The sequence below is a fragment of the Acomys russatus genome, chromosome 8, assembly GCF_903995435.1.
Source record: "Acomys russatus chromosome 8, mAcoRus1.1, whole genome shotgun sequence".
NCBI classification, from domain to species: domain Eukaryota; kingdom Metazoa; phylum Chordata; class Mammalia; order Rodentia; family Muridae; genus Acomys; species Acomys russatus.
The window spans coordinates 75,832,320-75,852,597 of NC_067144.1; the positions used below are offsets into that span (position 1 = coordinate 75,832,320).

Below are 20,278 nucleotides of genomic sequence, written 5' to 3' on the forward strand. Positions count from 1 at the left end.
CGCATGTGGATATTTTAAGCCCAAGTGGACTACTGAGTCAAGTGTGTTATTTTTTTTTTCAAAGATCCTAACAGTACATAGCAATACTGGCCTCCTAGCTTTGTTCATTTCAGTTATGTGTAGTGTGCCAAGGAGAATTATTGTATGCCATTCTTCTTAAAGGGCTGTTACACCTTTAAATATCCATAGCCAGTAGCCAGCCTTTCAGTGTGTAGTTTAAATAAATATATCTTTTTCTGTGAATTATCCTGAAAGTTTTAAACAGGAATGACCTAATAGTTTGTCGTCACCAAATCCCCCCCCCCCCAGGTAGGGTTTCCTTGTGTAGCCTTTGCTGTCCAGGATCAAGATGGCCTCAAACTCACAGCGATCCGCCTGCCTGTGTCTCCCTGAGTGCTGGGACTACAGGTGCGCTCCACCACTCCCAGATGCCCTAATAGTTTTTAATAAGGAAGTTTATTTACGAAAAGTGTGCCAGTAGTATCTTGCCTACCCATAAAGTCACAAACTTCTCAAAAAAAAAAACCCTTTAATTTTGACATTTGAAGAAATGGTGCCCAGTGTCTATTTTGAGGACACATCAGTTAGAATCAGTGCTTTAGAAGAGCAGCAATTAAATTATATAAAATGTTTGCTGTGGCGGTCCTTTTATAAAATATGCTGGAGATTAATCCCTGTATTTTTTTAAAATAAAAAGTCAATTATGACATTTTTTTAAAAAAGAAGGAAGGGTTGCTTTGCCTCACAGTGTGAGGATACAGTATGCTTCAGTGTCTTTGCCTTTGCTGTGATGAAATCTGCAGGCAAAAGCAACTTAAGGGAGGGAGGACAGGTTTGCTTCAGCTCATAGTCATGATGGGGAGGTCTGGAGAGCAGGGGCTTGGTGTAGCTGGCCGCATCCTACCTGCAGTCAGGAAGAGAACAGTACGTGCTCGTTCCCTCCTGTTCAGTTCACCTTCTCAATTTGTAGGATCCAAGAATCAAGGGCTGGTCCCACCCACAGTGGGCAGCTCTTCCCACTTCAGTTAAGCAAATCAACGTGATCCACTGGCAGGCGAGCTGAGAGGCCCATGGTCTCCAGTGCGTGATTCTGGGTCTGTCAGGTTGGAGGTTCACACATCACACGTCATGGCCGCTGGAACGTCTCATGGCAATGGCAGGCTCATGTCCCCACTTCCCCCCTTTATCCTTTTCATTCTCTGGGACCCCGGCCCCATCACGGTGACACCCACATTCGAAGTGGGTTTCTCAGGCTCAGTTAAACTGCTTTAGAAAAGCTCTCACAGGTGAAGGTGTGTCTCCTAACTGATTTTAAACCTGGTCTGATCAACAGTGAAGATTACTGTCACACTTGTGCACACAGTGTTCCCTTCGTGTCTCTTTTTGCTACATTCCTGATTGTAGAAGGAATTTATGCAGGAAATGGAGACATATTAACTTCAGTATCTGTTGCAGAATTAATATGAAAAGTCAATGGAGTAAGACTAGGGGGCAAAAGGAGTCTTGGTAAATACTTGGCGATTTGACACTCCCTTAGGAACTGTGACATTTTCCTCAGGGAACCAGCTCTGAATGCTCACTGTCTTCCCTTCCCATGTCCCACACAAATTTTAGACTAATACTGTGTAAGAATGACCTTGCATGGTTAGAGACTCCAGTGTCCTGTCCCAGACAGCCTTCTCCTCGTTGTCTCCACTGAGGTCTCCAACAAGTGGCCACCTACCAAAGGTCCTCGCTCCACCCTCACTCTGCCTCATTGCTCTAATTCACTCATCTTGCCTGACGTTTTGTCCTCACAGAGTAAACTGGAGGAGGAGGGCCCCTATCTACCTCTCCATTGCCTGACTGTGCTTCTGTGACCCTGCCTTAGTACCTCTTGCCCTCGGGGCTACACACATGCAAGGCTCTGGGTCACACCACAGCACCCTGCCCCACAGCATGCCATCGCCTTTGTCAACTGTGTTCTGATAGCAAGATCACCTTTGAGGCATTGAGGAAGGACTGAGATTAGGGGACGCAGTTAGCAAGACCTGGACTCGGTCTTGTCACTTCATTTGGCTTGTATGAATCTCAATCCTACACTGAGACAAGCTCATGGGACCTTCTGCTCTACGACACAGCCCTCCTCTCTTCAGAGCCTAGTAACTCTACAAAGCCAGATTCTCCAGTGTGTGCCCAGATGTGGTGTCCTTCAGAAAACCATGTGGCTAGGTGAAGCACCTGACTCACGATAACACCTGTGGATGGTTTGACTTAAGCATGGGGGAAGACTTCAATACCAGGGTTACATGTCAACCTCATGGCCTCCCTTCCATGTGGCATTGCTTATGGGTCTGTGGAGAAGAATGGTGCCTTGGTCAACATGGACACCACTTTCTACTGAGTCTCACTTCCTATAGGCTGTACAAGACTGCAAACCATGATGGCCAGCTGTGTCACGGTTGTGGTTCAGACGACATAAACCTGTGGCCAGAACATCACCGGCTTTTCTTTTCTTCTGCAGATCCAGTACGTACCATCCCAAGGGCTTTGATGTCACTGTGAAGTACACACAGGGAAGCTGGACTGGCTTTGTTGGTGAGGATGTTGTCACCGTCCCAAAAGGCTTCAACAGCTCTTTCTTGGTCAATATTGCCACAATTTTTGAGTCAGAGAACTTCTTTTTGCCTGGGATTAAATGGAATGGAATTCTTGGGCTTGCTTATGCTGCCTTGGCCAAGGTAAGGCAGTCTTTCTGTTCAAGTTAATCATATAAGCCAATGAGGCTATGAAAAACAGTCATTAAAGGGACCAGCACAGGGATCCTGGGTTGTCCTGGGTGGTAGCTGCTAAAAATCACATAGCCAATAGAGCTGAGCATTCACACAATAAAAGTTTTCAGGCCTTTTTGCAGTTTAGGCTAATTTCCTTTAAGATATAATGTTCTCTCCTCTCTCTCTCTCTCTCTCTCTCTTCTCCATTGCTCTCTCATCCTAATCTCTGTCCACATCGCTCATCTCATCTCTCTCTGTGTGTGTGTGTGTGTCTGTCTGTCTGTCTGTCTGTCTGTCTGTCTGTCTGTCTGTCTCTCTGTCTGTCTAGGTGTTGGGGGTGATGAGCATCCCACAATTCATAGAGACCAGAGGTTGATACTAGCTTTCCTCAGTCACTCTTCGCCTTATTTTTTGAAACAGTCTCTCAGTGAACCAGCAACTTGCCAATTCAGTTAGTCTGACTGTCCAGCAAACCGCAGGAACCTCCTATCCCCACCTCCCCAGCGCTGGATTATTGGCATGTGTTGCTGTGTCTGGCTTTTTTACATGAAATCTGGGGAATTAACTTCAGGTCTTAATGCTCTTGCGGATACAGCAAGCCCTTTACCAACTGAGCTACAGTTCAAGCTCAGTTTTGTTGGTTTTTTTTTACTTAAGTTTTTTAATGTCAGCAGAAATTTGAGTCCTATAGATTGTGGAGTTTTCTTAGAAGTGTTGATGAGGGTGGCATTAAGGGGAAGCATACATGTAATTAAGTTCTTAGGATCATATGAAGATGAGGCCTATGGATGACAGTAAGCCATCAGATGAGATCACCATATTGCTGTACTGTCACCTCAGGGCACCTCTGGGGAAACACCAGCAACTGGTATATGCTCAGGTGCCTTGTGGATAGCCACCCCCTGCAGAAATGGCCAGGGCTCACAAAATCAGAGCCTTCCCAAGATAAGCAAGACAACAATGGGTCATCTCCAATATTTGTACCTGGGTCAATAAAAAGAAATAATGGCGTGTTAAAAGAGGGTATGCAGCGGGAATTCTACTCTGGGCTTTGGGAGATAGGCAGTTGTGTGTGCACTTGAGAGAAGCAGAATGTGTCACCTGCCCTGGCCTATCCACTGGGTACCACTCCCTGGCTCAGTGGCTCAGCCTTACACTTTTAGCCTTAGCTCAGTGCAGGGAAGAATGTGGCCACAGGAATAATGCATCTGTCTGGCCCAGGACAACCCAGGAAAGATTTTCCCCCACCCTCAGCTCCAGCCTGTTAGCAGTGGTGTGTGTGGGCAACCAATGAGTCATTCCTGGCCCTTGGCTTCTCCTGGAAAAAGAGCAAGGGTAACCAAGTGCCTGTCAGACCCCAGGCAGAGGACATCACAAGACAGTCATTCACTCAGCTCATCTTCCTGTGAGACAGACCCTGTGAGGTCTTTGTGTCCCATTTACACATGTGGCTGTTTCAATGGAGAGGTTTAGCATCAGTTGAAATAGGAGCCCCAGGCCACTCTCATCCTGTTGCAGAGCCAAGACTGGCTCAAGAGCCCCTTTGTACTTGGCACTGTGGGCAGACTTCACAGATATGAAGACTGCCATGGATCCTGGCTTCCTAAGTCCCTTCCGCTAATGATGTGACCTTGTACAAATCATATCTTTGAGTGGCTGAAAATGAGGGATGACGTGATTTTAATGCTGATTATCCTGAAGAATAATCTGAAATTAAATGGAATTAATAATGTGTAAGGCCTTCGTGAGAACAGAACTTTGGGGTTTCTTGGAAGGCATCTAGACTCTCCAACTGACTGTTTAATCATTTCATCCATGAAATCCCAAGGTTACTGCAGCTTCAGAACTGCATCTAAAAGAACAAGTGGGGTGGCCTAGGTCTGGTGTCTTATCTCTGGAACAGCGTGGCTGGTCAAGGACTGGGTAATGGTCCTAGTGTGGGTGTTCCTGGTGGGTCCCAGGTAGCTCTCCAAAGCCTATGCATCACAACCACTAGGGGGCATCTTATGCTACAGATGCCAGGCCCCACTGTATGCTTCCTCAGATCTGGGTCCTTTAAGGTTGGTTCTGAACAACTCTAGATTTTTTTCTCAGTCCTTCAGAGATTCTGAGGCCCATGCCTATGGTAAAATGGCCCATTGCCTAACTGTGTCTGAACTATGCGTGTGTGTCTTGAGACACAAAGACTTCAAAGGCATCTTGAACTCCAGAGCAAGTCTGTCAGGCAACGGTGATCACATTTGCCACACAAGGGAGCAAGGACCTAGCCGGGACCAGATCGGCTACACATGAACCAAACATGCATCCTCTGCTGCCTCTCAGGAAAGGGGTCCACAGTGAACCCCCACAGACCCCTCCCACCCCGCAGGAGACTTCGTCTCTCTCTCTGTAGAGGTCACATGGGGAGACGATGCTAAATCCATGGTAGGATTATGGGAGTGGAGATGGAAGGAGCAAGTGGCCAGAGAGAAATGGACAGAGCAAGTGAGGAGCCTCCTATCTCATTCATAATGGAACTTGAAATTCTCATGGTCACGAAGCAGCCAGTCCCCCAGCGTGGCCATGGGCAGGAAGCAGTCATTCTCCAGTGTGGCCATGGGCAGGAAACAGCCAGTCCTCCAGTGTGGCCATGAGCAGAGATTCAGCTGCCATGGCTGAGCATTACAGTTACCTGGAGAAACTTGACAACCCAAACAGGGCATAGTGGTGCAGGCCTGCAACCCCAGCTATTCTTAAGATCAAAGCAAGAGAATTGCTGAGTTTTAAGGGCAACCTAGGCAACATAATGAAACTCTACCTCAGATGAAAGCAAAAGACAAAATTCTGGCAATTCATAGTAGCCAGCCCTGGTGTCTTCCAGTTGTGAAAGCAAATTCTAAACTCAAGTCTGTTGCTAGCTTCCTTCTGGCGCCTGCAGTGCTAGTCTATCCTAGGTCTGTTTCAGAGCACCCTTGACCTTGGAGACTCTTATAGAATAGAGATGCCCTCCAAACATGTAGCTCTGTCCAGGAGAGGTACTAGGAAAAGGCGGTCTGCAACCCTGCTGGAGCTTGTGATGGCTAAAGTACCAGGGCTGGGATATGGGTGCATAGTCTTGGTAGGTCAACAGCTATTTGTATGTTGGACGGTTGTGATAGAGCGAGGTAGTAGGTAGGATTCCTAGGGTAATTGTTTTCTCTTACCTCAAGTATCTACACTCACGCCAGCAACTATCACACATTTACACATCTCCTCTCCTGAGATGGATTATAAACAGCTTGAGGCATCCTAATAGCTCCTGGAGATGTCATCTTTTTGTGTCAGAACCTAAAAGCCAGACAGGAGGAAGCGCTCCTCAGTGATCACATGGTTTTAAGCATGTGTGCTAATTAACCAAGACTTCCAGAGGAGAGGCATGCTGTCTGCACCAGGTCATCCCTGACTTCACGGTGGTCACAGAGTAATAACTGTCTTTCCTCCCGTCTTTGTGCAGCCATCAAGCTCTCTGGAGACCTTCTTTGATTCCCTGGTGGCCCAAGCAAAGATTCCAGACGTTTTCTCCATGCAGATGTGCGGGGCTGGATTGCCAGTAGCCGGATCTGGTACCAACGGAGGTAGTCTTGTGGGTATCTTTCAGTCTTAAAGGGATGAAAAAATAAATCACAAATTTGAGGGGCTTTCTGTTTTATTAAAAAGCAGATCAGAACTATGGGACAGAAAGTGATACAGGAACCATGTAGGAAATGCTTGACTGCTACTAAATAGTAGGCACCACAACAGAATTTAAGGATAATTTAATACACTTTGTCTTAACGACCTTTAGAAGATGGATAATGGTCCTCTATCTAGAAATATGATGGTCATTGTTCTCCAGATTCCAGCCCAGTTGTCCTACTGCTATTTGAGAGCATCCGAAGCAGCTGCCTTTCGGTGGGAAGAACGGGGAGGTGCAGCAGATGGCCCCCCTCTGGGGAGGTGCAGCAGGTGGCCCCCCTCCAGGCAGGGCATCTACACCTATGATTTCACATACTTGATGGGAGACACCACCACCATGTCTTTCCCCTCTCTCCCCCACTTCATTCCCTTCTCTTTGCTCCACACCTACATAGGCAAATACCACCCACTAGAGATGTTAGAATGAAATGGGATCATGGCAGTCTACCTCACGGGGGGACGGTGCAGGCCAAGCTTCCCTGCAGGGGAGGCCAGGGCACAAAAGAGGACAAGAAGGATACCTCTTTGGGAGGTATGTCTAGCCCCTGTTCTCACTGCAGCAGGACCAGCAGCAGCCATGGCCTTTGGCTAACAGTCCACCTGCCCCAGGCACTTTTGTTGACTCCTTCTGAAGGCACAGGGTGGTCTAGGCTTGTAGGGTAACAAAACAGTGTCTCAGTTAGGAAGTCTTGTGGTGTGTTTGCCTCATCTGTGACTTCTGAGGCAGTAAATCAATGCTCGCCAGCATGGTTAGCCATCTTACTACACCTGTTTGTGAAGCTGGAGCTGTGTGCCTCAGACACCAGTGGGGAACCTTTATCAGGTTAGGGCAAAGAACTGTGGGACATGACCTCCTCACCCCCACCCCCGTCCCAAGCCTTCCATAAATGCGGAAATTTTCAGGCATCACTATTTGCTGTAGAACATCAGAGTAGAGTGAAAGTACCATTTTGAGTGATGTTCTGTCCTGAGTAAATGCTTCTCTATGAAAGCTACTAATGTAGCCACATAGTTTTTACTTCTTAAACCCATAACTGTTTTCTCCCCCAGGTCCTGGGTGGGATCGAACCAAGTCTGTATAAAGGAAACATCTGGTATACCCCAATCAAAGAGGAATGGTACTATCAGATAGAGATCCTGAAATTGGAAATTGGAGGCCAGAGCCTCAACCTGGACTGCAGAGAGGTGAGTGTACCCCATCCCTATGCTGCTGAAGAAGCTCGGCATTTAGTTGGTACCTGGGCAGGAACTCAGAAGGTGTGTCACACCACAGGGTAGCTCAGAAGATCCTTGCAGGGAGAAGACATAGAGCCTTTATCTGTGATGAGTTCAAATCAGCAAATTACGGATAGGCGCGCGTGCATACACACACACACACACACACACACACACACACACACACACACACACACACACACACACACACACACAAACTCTAACCAGAAGACTCCTAAAGATGCAGCTGCTTGACAATGCCACGAGGCAGACACACACACAGCTGTTACACTACATCTTGCGTTAGCCACACACCCAGTCTGTATTGTGGCATTAGAATTCCAACAATCTCAGCCCTAAGCGCCAGTTTTAGAGTGGCTTCTGAAGCTCACCAGCCAGTGACTGTGTAACTCCCTGTAGCTCTTCCCCTCCACATCTCCACACTGCCCTGAATTCTCAGGGTCACAAACACCTCTCATAAATGTTGGTTTGCCCCAGTGCCATAGAGTTGGGTTGCAAGTCTGCAGTGTCATAGGCCCTAAATTATCACTGAAGAATCCAGGGATCATATGAAATGGAGTACAAACTCTGTATTATATTTGTGTTGTTAATAAATTTCCTTCCCAGGTGCAAATGAGGAGTATCCTTTGAGGGTTCCCTTCTCTTTTTCTATTGGCCAAAAATAGAAAAGCGGGTTTTAAACAGCTTGTAGAAGTAGCTTTTAAAAGGGTCATTTTGTTTCTAAAAGCCAGTGGTCCACCCCTCTGCCCAGCATTAGGAAGAGCAACTTGGGCAGCTGCAAGAAGGCAAGCAGCTCTGCCTGAGAGCTCTGGATTATGGTCCTGCCGCATGGGTGGCCTCTGATGCCTGAGCTCTGGAGTGTAAAGTGACTCATAGCCACCACTGTGCTACCGTGGCCGTGGGATGGAAATGGGGTCACGGTATGTGGATGAGGAACACAGCCCTGCTCAGCGCCGTCTCCCTTCCCCGTTTCAGTACAATGCAGACAAGGCGATTGTGGACAGCGGCACCACGCTCCTGCGCCTGCCCCAGAAGGTGTTTGACGCGGTGGTGGAAGCTGTGGCGCGCACATCCCTGGTGAGTCCCAAAGGTGCTTGGGAATCTTCTAGAGCACATCTGCGTGTTGTAAGTCTCTGAGCTGTGGTGCAGCGCTGGGGGTGTTAGAGTGGGTCGTGTTGCAAACTGTTGCTAGTGAAACTCGCTGATGAAGTTGCTTTTTGGTGTGACCCTATCTGCACTACCTCTGTGTCCACTTCAGAGGGTTTGGATCCGGGTGTGCGATGCTTCCGGTGTTTTAACTGATATTTGAGTTGACACAAGAACTTTTTTTTTTTAATTTTTGGTTTTTTCAGGACAGGGTTTCTCTGTGTAGCCTTGGTTTTCTTGGACTCACTTTGTAGACCAGACTGGCCTTGAACTCACAGCGATCCACCTGCCTCTGCCTCCCGAGTGTGCACCACCACCATCCAGCAAGAATTTTTTTTTTTTTTTTTTGAGGTAAAAAACATCATCTTCAGTATGGTTACATCATGTGATGCTTAACGACAGAAATATGGTCTAGGGGACAGCATTGGCAATTATCATGGGTTGTACTTACACAAAACTGGGTGATGTGGGCCAAGCACCAGACAGAGGGTGGACAAGATGGTTCCCTGGGTAAAGGTGCTTGCCGTTCAAGTCTGACATCCCGATTTGGATCTACAGAACCCATGAAAGGTGGAAAGAGCGAACCAACTCCACAAAGTTGTCCTCCACATAGATGCTGTGTCACACGTGTGACCCCTCTGCATGTGTCCCCACATGTGATTCATAATAATAGTAATTAACAAAGTCTTTAAAAAAATAAGTGAAACATTTAAAATGGCATGCAGCTACTGCTGTGTAGCATGGCATATGGGTTTGCGGTAAACTTTATAAGTAGAAGTACACAAAACAACCATGAAAAGTGTGGTGCCCAGTGCATAAGCCAGTTACACAGTGTTTGCTGTCACCCCACTTTTGCACAGCTATCAGCACAGTAGGCACGCTATCATCAGCACAGTAGGCATGCTCACAGCAGTGCCACCACAGACCCGTAAGAGAAGCACTGGGCTGTGATGACACGGTGGCTGTGATGCCCCAGACCGTAGGCAGGAGCTGATGCAGAGACCATGGAGGAGTGCTGCTTATTCGCTTGCTCCCTATGGCTTCCTCAGCCCCCTTATAGTACCCAAACCCGCTTGCGAGGAGTGGTCCTGCCCACAGTGAGCTTGGTCTTCCTCCATCAGTCATCAACCGAGAAAATGCATTGCAGGCCAATCTTGTGGGCCAATCTCAGTTAAGAGCCCTTTTCAGATATGTTTAGGTGTGTGTGAAGTTGACATTAAACTAACCAGCACAACACACACATACACACTTGCAGTTGCACCTATGTACAATGAGCACATGCGTGCAAGCATACATGCTTCAGCTCGTTCACACCACACACACATTTTTAAAGGGTCAGAGGGTGTGTGTTTATCAGTTACTTACATGCACAATGACTCGTTCACACCACGCACACATTTTTAAGGGTCAGAGGGTGTGTGTTTATTAGTTACTTGTTCATGCCGGGTACACGCACCTCACACACACACAGATGGACTTACGTTGTTCATGGTTTTCAGAGGTGTCAGCCCATCATGGTGGGGAAATTGCTACAGAGCAGAAAAGCCCACATCATGCCAGACAGGACACAGAGGACGGGAACACGGGAGAGGGTTAGGACACATCAGTCAGTGCCTCTTCCAGCTGGGCTGCACCTCCCATCTTAGCCACCTCCCCACAAGGCGTTCTAAATCCCCCAAGGAACTCATGTCAGATGCAGGCATTGAATCAGTTCCCAGAATCCCAACAAATGGATAACACTCTGTGTTCCGCACACATCAAGTAAAGCTAAGCCCCGCCCAGTTTCCTCTGTTGGGTAGCAGGGAACCCTGGGGGAGCCCCCTGCTTCCCTGTATATCTGTTGAGACTGTTTGTCTCTATGCATCTCCATCGGTTACCTATAACTGTCAACTGTGTGTGTATCTAGCTCTTCTTTCACTGCTTGGCTGCCAGGCGGGATGACCCATGAGGGCTACTTGGGAGGCCAGGGTGCCCAGCACATCTTCCATGAAGCAATCAGTTTCCTTTCAGCGTTCACAGCTTGGCTGACTCTGTCCTGCTGTCTGCTGCCTCTCTTACTTGTCTGTGTCACCGTTGCTGCCCTCTGCTGGTATTTCTCCATGTTAGCTTGGCCCACACTTCTCAAAGTATCCAAACACACATATATATTGCTGAAGGAAGACCCCAGACTCAAATAGCATTGAAAACCAAAGAGCATTTATTGTGCACACACAGCCGGCATGCAGGGGTCAGCCAACCACACAAAATGGTGGCGACCTCCACGCCCCCCCCCCCCCCCCCCCCCGCTCCCGCGTGGTCCCCTGCCACTCTCTGATTTCCACCCCCTAGGGTGCGCAGGCCTTTTTATAGGGAATAGGGGACTTTTAAGAGGATATGTTATCATCTAATTTGATTGGGTGGACTAAGGAGAAATCACAGGTGGGTAACCTAATAGGCCAGGACAGACTGGCCAGTCAGAGTCCAGAATTACAGTGACTATATAGGCCTTATATAGTCATATTAGCTGCTGATTGGCTCAGATCTTTTCCACTTACTGTCTTTCCTGGGGACCAGGAGCATCCTATTACATGGCTCCAACTGGGATTGTCGGTGCCAGCCAGCGGCTGTATGTGACTTCTATCATGGGCCTTTTAGCAATGTCCAACCCTCTCAAGACCGGAAGTGGGTATCCCAGCCAACCCTCAGCAGCCTGCTTGCACAGCTCAAGAAAGGGTGTTTGGACCAATCACAGCATTTGACTACTAATGGGCATTTGCTCTGAACTAATCGCCGCCATTTGCTTGGACCAATCCTAGCCTTGCCTCTTAGTACCTTAGACAATACCTTTTCTTGACTGCTTTGCCTGGTTGTGGGAACTTCTAGAGTTGATGCAGGCTTTGTCACGACAGTCTGGTGGTGACTGTTTCAAACAGCCCTGGCTTAGGCTGTGTCTTTAGGAGTGGGGTGGCCCCTGCAATCTTTGCTTAGTCGGAAGGCATCTGAGGAATGAGGCTGATCCTGGCCTAAGGCAGTCAGTCCAGCTGGCTGCTAGGCTGATAATTCTTTTGCTTAAGACAGGCAGAGCTGGAGAGATGGATAGCTCAGCGGTTCAGAGCACTGTCTGCTCTTCCGAAGGACCCAGGTTCAATTCCCAGCACCCACATGGCAGCTCACAACTGTCTGTAACTCCAAGATCTGACCCTCATACAGGCAAAACACCAATGCACATAAAATAAAATTAAAAATAAAAAAAAAAAAGGCAGAGCAGCAAGAGGGAGTGCACCAGCTGCTAACTGCTCTGTCCCCAAACCTTTGCTTATTGACAGGAAGATGAGCATCATGGGAGTACTTAAAATATAAACATAGCATTGACAGGTCTTGTAACTGATGCTTTTAACACCTCCCTGTGCCCAGAGAGAGGTGGGGGGACACCCCTGTCTTTCTCATGTCTACGCTAGAACCGAACATGAGCATTTTGTGCCCAGAGCCTGCAGGTGACACTGGCAACAGGGCCGGAGTGAGACTGCATCGACCAAATCTCAGCCGCTGATGGGAAAGCAGATAACCATGACTGTGTGTCAGAGTCCAGTAGAAATTCAGGAACAAGAGGGGCTTCGGTTAGCCTGTCCTCCAAGTGCAGAAGCCTGGGTCTATATGAGAAGAGCACCCAACAAGAATGTGCGCCCAGGGTTTGGTTTCCAGTGTCAGGCAGTGGTCCAGAGAAGTTATGCCAAAAACAGAACAAATCCCCTATCTTAGCCAACAGCTGCTACACCCCCAAAAAATGCCAAGTCAGTCTTTCCACGCTGTAAAGTTAGAATGCTTGCTAAAAATCAGACCCTACTTAAGATAAGGAGCATATGCCCAGCGCTTAAATATAAGTACGTCCTCTGAGGGAGTAGTGTGAGCTCCGTCAGGCTTTTTATTTTCAGCTCTAAAGGATTTACAGGAATCACAGGGACCAGTGTGGAGCGTCAGGTGTACAGCCAGCGGGCCACATCCAGCCCTGTCATGCAGCCTGTGTGGAGGGGGTGAGGGGTTCGTGACTTGAGTTCATCTCAGCATCTGATGACCTAAGCAAAGCATGAGACAGAGGCCAGGAGCATTTGTTTGCTGTGTCTAAAATTATCCCATGATTTCATTCAACACCTGCACGCGGGAGGAAAGGCAGGAGATGGTGAGCTTGGATAGGGCGTGTCCTGTGTGCATCCTTCATCTTACAGCGCAGGGCCTCTAGGCGTTGGTCCCCTTTACCTACAGGGCTCATGGACACCCAAATTCTTGACTTCAGTTTCTTCCTGTTTAATCAGAGGGCTAGATCCAGAACTGTGAAGTCTGGGCTCTTATCCCTCAGTGTGTGTTCTTCAAGCAGAGTGTAGAAAGGAATGGTTTCTAGGTCTGTGTACAAAAGGGATCTTCTGGAGCCCGTCCAGCTCAGCTGTGGCTCAGCCCAGCACCTCCTTGGCTATAGAGCCTGCTATCAAAGTGGTACCCACACAAAGTGTCTTCCAACTTTAAAACTGGCCTGAGGTTGGAATACAGTAGCCCCTGGGGAGACCATCAGGCATATTTTCAGGGGCAGAGAATACAGCTCCAGATCTGATCTGTTCCATCTTGGTCTCTTGCCTGGCCTCTTAGGGAGTCACTCTTAGTTACACATTGGAGCTAGTCATGTGCGTCACTGGGACGCCGGGCACTCCCTGGAGGACCAGGCACTCTTACCTCTGTCAAATCCAACAAGACGATGAGTCCTCCATCAGGATTAGCTCATCAGGGAAAGGGCCCTGTGATTCTGTTGGTGATCCATCACTTCTGTAAGAGACAAAAGTGTATTAACACCAGCTTTATGAACCTTACGAGCCTACCCTAACTGTATGGGAGGATTAACTGGTGGCTTCCTGGCCCACGGGGGGTGGGTGTGACACCTAGCATATGCCGTCATTGCCCACAGCATTCAGCGTGTACGTGTCACCTGTTTCTCAGGACTGGCCCCTGGCCCTGGCTTCTCCCGATCTCAGGAATAGCCTCTTGTCCCCCACTGCCATCTGCTAGTGACTCTAGGGTACACATCTATCCCAGTGATTCCCTAGAGCTCAGAGAACCCAGGGCACAGATGAGCCGCACACATGCCACTTAGTCACCCCTGAGGTGCAGCTGAGGACAGACATGGGTAGATGGAGTGTGGGCTTTGACTGCTCCTCAGCAGCACTGGGTTCCCTGCCAGCTTCCTCTCACTTCTCTTTCCGTCCCTGGTCCTCAACGGGCAGGATCCTGTCAACCTTTGCTGTGGCCCTGCCTACCATCCTTCTCTCACTGCTAGCCCTGAGCTTCTTGCCTGGGAAGCTCCACTGGTGACAGTCCAACCCCCTTGGCCACATGTCCCCACAGCTCTGTCAGGCACATTCCTTCCGCCAACATATGGCCCAGGCACACCCTGGCCCTTGAGGCTGAGATGGCACAAGTGTAAGGATCCTGTTAATTCCCCTGCAGGTGGAAGTGGGTGAGTGGCACCACCTTCCCAGTTCTGCATGGGAGGCACAGGTGGCCCTCTTTTGATGTTGGGTGTCAATCAGATTTTCCTTCGCGTTCCTCAGGGTTGTCTCTGTGTAGGTATCGGGCCCACATAATGAGACATATATCGCACAGGCGGAGGATACTGTCCTGACAAGTTCTAGGTCCAAGTACAGAGTTATACATTGCCAGGAAGCAAGATTTGTCACCATGAGCTGCCCCAGAGAAAGGCCAAGTGGGAGACAGCTAGAGTAACGCACTATTGTTAATTCAGGGGTGAAGGGGTTTCCCGGGTGAGGTGGACCAGAGCCTTGAGGAGGGGTCAGCTCTTGGAATGAACCCTGGGGTCCACAGGCAGGCAGTGTCGCAGTGGCCTTGATGTGTAGCTTTAACTGTGATGGGTGGTTTTAACTGTCATGTTGAGGTAGACTAGACACAGGAAGAGAAATGCAGTTGAAGAATTATCCAGATGAGGTTGGCCTGTGGGGATTGTCTGCATTGTTCAGCCCACTGTAGGTGGCACCATTCCCTAAGAAGTTAGAAAACTGGATGAAGGCAGTCAGGCAGCACAAGACAGTTTCTCTCCGCTCTCAGCTGTGAACATATTGCTGCTACACCACTGTCACTTGTTTGCCATAATGAACTGTGACCTGCATTGTAAGAGGAATAATAATCTCCTTTCCTCTAAGTTGCTTTTTTGTTTGTTTGGTTTTGTTCTTTGGTTTTGGTTGTCATTGTTGTTTGTTTTGTTGTGGTGGTGGTGGTTTTGTTCTTTGGTTTTTTTGTTTTTGTTTTGTTTTGTTTTGTTTTGTTCTCTGTGCAGCCTTGCCTGTCCTGGACTCACTTTGCAGACCAGGCTGGCCATGAAGACCCCCTGCCTCTGCCTCCCAAGTGCTGGATTTAAAGGCATGTGCCACCACAATGCCCAACCCCTATGTTGCTTTTTGTCAGGATACTTTATCACAGCAACAGAAATGAAACTATAATAGGTATATTTAAGAATTTTTTTAAAGGCTTGTTGCTGTGAGGCCTTGGGAAAATTGTCACATTTCTCTGTGCATTGGTCCCCCTCCCGCTCCCCACCCCCCAATAACGAAGAGAGGGAACATTACCACATTCACAGGTTGCTGTGTTGGAAGAGTAGAGCTGTCATTTGCCAAGCGTTTATAACAGTGCCTAATCCCAGGAAGTGATCTGGGTGTCTTAGCAGTTTTAATAATTATTATTGTGTCATCACCATCGCTCTTCCAGAAGACTGATGTCCCTGTCACTCTGTCTAAATGAGATGTTGTTTATCCCCGTGGGCGTCTAGCACTGGGACCTGTTTCCTGTTATGCACCAGACTGGTCCCTGCTTCTCACGGGATCTGTGTTATCCAGATTCCAGAGTTCTCCGATGGCTTCTGGACGGGCGCCCAGCTGGCATGCTGGACAAATTCTGAAACACCGTGGGCGTATTTCCCTAAGATTTCTATCTACCTAAGGAACGAGAACTCCAGTCGCTCCTTCCGACTCACCATTCTGCCACAGGTACCAGTCTGCTTTGCGCTCTTCTCCTTATTCTCACACGTAACTCACAAAACCAAATCTCATGTTCACTAGGCACTTGTGGCCACAGAGATGCCATCACATTGATCCTGCAGGTCTGCTGGTCTCTGTCAGCCTGCCTCCTATAGCCCTGGTCAGCAGGAGGTAGGCAGGGCCAGGCCTGTCTTGGCTCGAGCCTGAGATGTTCTTGGCTCACCTCACATGTCTGGGGTCAGGTTACTGGATAGCGTGGGTGGCAGTAGAGTTCTGAGAGGAAAGACTCCCATGCAACCCTGGTGTCTTAGCCCCTTTCCCTCCCTGATGTCACCCAGAGGAACCTGAAGAGGACCTAGATTCTAGAGCTGGGGACACAGTCTCTCCTCTCATTGTGGGGAGACTCACAGCCTCGGGGCATAGCCATAGGGGAAGGGAAAGAACTTGAGGGTGTTTGTGATATCTACCATAGCTCCACTGCTCCTTTGTCTTGTATCAGCGAAGTTGGAGTGTCAGATGTGAATGCCTCATGGTTTCTGTAAACAGCAGTGACTCTTTTTTCCCAGGAGGCTCCGTAAAGCAACATCTCCAGTCTTCTCCATTCTCCCCATCCTGTTTTTCTGGCTTTTTGGGGGGAGGAAGATGGACCTCCAAACTGCTAAAGCCCCGCCCCCATGAGCTGCACTTCCTGATCCTGCCAGAGGTGTCTGACCTTAGCTGCCTGACCTTCTCCCTCCCTAAAATCTAAGGAGGTCAGATTCAGGGTTCCTGTCACCAGAATCTTAGAACAGAGCTTGGAGCACAAAGGTGTTCTCTCTCTCTCTCTCTCTCTCTCTCTCTCTCTCTCTCTCTCTCTCTCTCTCTCTCTCTCTCTCTCTCTGTGTCTCTCTCTCTCACACACACACACACACACACACTTTTTTTTTTTTTTTAACATTTTTTAACATTTAAAACAGTCTGGCTTTCTTCATATGCCCTTGAAAATATGCTTGCTCTCAGTCTAAATACTGCCAGTAATCTGTAATGCTGTGTTGGTTTGAGATAGGCAAGTGTCTTTTTATGAGATCCAGAAAGATCAAGTGTCCTCGTAGGCTACCAGATATATGACCTGGAATTCTTTAATTATTTATTTGAGGCAGACTAGCCTTAAACCTAAGGTTTGCCTGGTTTTGCCTCCCAAGTCCATTATCTGTATTTCTTCCTGGAAGGGACACACAACACAGAAGAACGAACTGAAAAATGCAAACACACTCTTGCCACTTGCTCATGCCTGCCAGTCGCTTCATAATTGGTACATAATCTTTTGCTCTGTGTAGTTTGCTCATTATTAGGTGGTGAGAGGGGCATTGTACGCATACTTTGGGCAACATCAAAAACCTTAAATCCAGGGTTTCCTTTTCCTGACTCAGGTCCTCTCTAGAAGTCATGTGCCCCATTAGCATTGGCCAAGCTTCATCCCAACATTCATTTAACACACATTTGCCAAGGCCTGCTCCAGGCTGAGGTCCCCAGACTAGGGCAGAGCTAAGTGGGGCTTTGCTCGAGGCAGTGCTTGCTGACAGATGCCTAATAGTACAAGATGGCTACCACAAAGTCAGCCCCTGGGATGAGGCAGTGCATTCCGTGTGCACAAACCCACACTCAGACACATGCACGTATACACATAATTAAAATTAAAAGTAAAAATCTTTAAAAAATAAAGTTTATTGAGACATGTTTGCTCTCATGCCCGGGATGCCCGGGATGGTGTCATTTTGTCTCTCCTGACCGTTGGGGGCTGTGAGCAGAGCGAGACCTGCAGTTTTAAGCTTGTGTCTAACCCATGCTTTGTCCTGTGTCTTTGCTCTTGCTTCTTAAACAAACAGCTCTACATACAACCCATGATGGGAGCTGGTCTCAATTACGAATGCTACCGTTTCGGTATCTCCTCTTCTACAAATGCGCTGGTCATTGGTGCCACAGTGATGGAGGGCTTCTACGTGGTCTTTGACAGAGCTCGGAAGAGAGTGGGGTTCGCCGTGAGTCCCTGTGCAGGTGAGTGTGCCTGCATAGCACAGGAGCTCCCAAAAAAGAGGGCCTTGGTAAATGCAACCACCTGGAGGAATCTTAGTGGCTTGCTGGGTGTGTTGAACTGTTTGCCATGTGGCCAGATCTTATCACCAAAATAGCTCATGGGCTTGTTGAAAAATGAAAAGAGGTGATCTGTACAAGTGTGTGTGTGTGTGTGTGTGTGTGTTATACAGGTTCACATGTGCACATAACAGTGCACATGTGTGCACATGCATGTACAGGCCAGAGGACAGTCTCAACTGTCACTCTTCAGGATGATGTCTACCTTGCTTTTTGTGACGGAGCCTCTCTTTGACCAGGCAGTCACCAGTTCAGCTCGGCTGCCTGACCTGCACAGCCCTGGATCCACATGTCTCTGCCCTCAGTCCTAGGACTACACATGCCTGCCACCAGACCCCGTTTCTGTACATGTGGGCTCTGAGAGATCAAACTCGGGTCCCCACGAATGTGTGATGAACACTTTGCTAGCTTGAGCTGCTGCTCCATCACTCGTGTTTTTAACCTCACCATGAATACATGTTTAGCCTCTGGGTATATGTAATTTATCATGTTTGGTTGCCACTGACCTTCCCCTGTTTCATATGTGACACTGGAGCCTGAAATGTCACAGTATTCTCAACTCTGAATATTTTATTTCTCTTAAGGTAATCTTAAGAACTAAACTGTTTTCCCTTATAAACCTTGTTCCCATATGTTCAGTGGTATTGAACCAGGGGCTACCTTTGCAGCAGCTGGCACTGCGTGCACATTAACACCACCAGGAGTGTGTTGTCTGGATAGATCACTGCTGGATATAGTTTGATATCGTCTCACAGAGAGACAATGCAGCTGTACTGATTTCCCTCTGGACTTTGTTTGATGTTGTGACACAAGTTTTGTTTCTTGACGGTGTTTTAAAAAATATACTTAAGGCTTTGGCACTTACACTCTTCATTTCACAGCTGCGAGAAGATGCCCTGGTATCTGTCTCCTCCTCCGCTCAAATTATTTAGCTATCAGAGTAATTCTTTCTCTGGGGCTGCAGTTACAGCAGCCAAGCTCCACAGCCTTGTGAGAAATGGACTAGCCATCCTTCTGCCTTTCCTCATCATTTTTATTCTTAATTATATAATATTTTAAACTCCAGAAAGCATTTGTTCACTCCCTAGTACCCTTGGGGTGGGTGGGGCCTAGGACCCTCTCAAGTATCAGCATCCACAGATGCCTGTGTCCTGTGTGTAAGATGCTGCTGTGTAGATAGGTAGCCCATGGTCACCACTCAAATACTTTAAACCATTTCTGTATCTCTAGTAACGTGATACAGTGCAAACACCATGCAAACGGTTCCTGTTCCGCTTGCTCAGGGAACACTGAGGGCACAGCTGACTGCATCCAGCACATCATCTCAGATATTTTCCATCTGAGGTTGTTGAGTTCACGGGGCCCATAGACACAGAGGGCCGGCTGTGAATGAGGCACGCACACTTACAGAGAGTTCGATCTAATCGATTTTTTAAAATCATATTTTCTTCAAAAGCTTGTGGTAGAAGTAGCTAATCACCCTCCACCAGTTGGTATGGATTCTTCTTACGATTACTGCACATGTATTATTTTGTCAGACAGGTATAAGTGTGCTGCCTAACAGCTTTCCCCTGAACTTGGATGTTTCCAAGGATCTTAGTCTAGCCCAGAGTCTGATATGGTCTGAAGCCATCTGACGTCAGCAGATGCTGCTTCCAAGCTCATGAATGAGGTTGTAGGCAAGAGTGACCCTTTTGTTGCCAAGAAGACATGGCCACCCCTTACCTGAGTGCCCTCAAAGAAGTACCTGGTCTCTCTCTGTATAAGTGGTCCAAGAGAGGGTGCCATGACACCCTTAAGATATAAGTCCAATTTTAGGGGTAGTGCTATTTTTTGTGCCCTGTTCTGTTGGTTCTGCGAGGGCACTAAAGGGTTAACCATCAGGAAATGGATCTCAAATGGAAAAGCATCTTGAACTCTCTTTACCATAGAATTGGTGATGATTCATTGTTCATTGTCAGTTTGACACAGCCTGCAGTTGCCAGGCAAGAGAGCGTCCATAAGAGATTCTCCAGGTCAGCTTGTCCTGTGCAATGTCTGTGGAAATTTGTCTTGACTACATTAATTCAAGGGGGAAGGCCAGCCCACTGTGGGTGGTACCATTCCCTTGGTTTCAGTCCTGGACTGTGTAAGTGTAGACAGGGGATTGCATGCAAACAGAACACATGTGAATTGCTTCTCTTTCTGGTCCTGACTGTGGACATGATGTGGCCAGGTACTTCAAGTTTCTGAAATAATAGACTACGGCTCTTTCTCCACTTAGTTGCTTTTTGTCGGGATGTTGTATCACAGTAACAGAAGTGAAACTAG

At 48.0% G+C, this 20,278-nt stretch overlaps 1 protein-coding gene and 1 pseudogene across 1 annotated transcript in view; one reads left to right on the forward strand and one right to left on the reverse strand.

Annotated features, from left to right (window-relative positions):
- Positions 1 to 20,278, reverse strand: part of LOC127192954 (40S ribosomal protein S19-like) — an 877,505-nt pseudogene that overhangs the window by 851,879 nt on the left and 5,348 nt on the right.
- Positions 1 to 20,278, forward strand: part of Bace2 (beta-secretase 2) — an 86,920-nt gene that overhangs the window by 53,452 nt on the left and 13,190 nt on the right. Inside the window, exons 3-8 of the mRNA XM_051150336.1 lie at positions 2,504 to 2,720; positions 6,226 to 6,354; positions 7,497 to 7,631; positions 8,658 to 8,759; positions 15,698 to 15,847; positions 17,704 to 17,872. Coding sequence (XP_051006293.1) covers positions 2,504 to 2,720; positions 6,226 to 6,354; positions 7,497 to 7,631; positions 8,658 to 8,759; positions 15,698 to 15,847; positions 17,704 to 17,872 — 902 coding nt within the window. The remainder of the gene's footprint in view (positions 1 to 2,503; positions 2,721 to 6,225; positions 6,355 to 7,496; positions 7,632 to 8,657; positions 8,760 to 15,697; positions 15,848 to 17,703; positions 17,873 to 20,278) is intronic.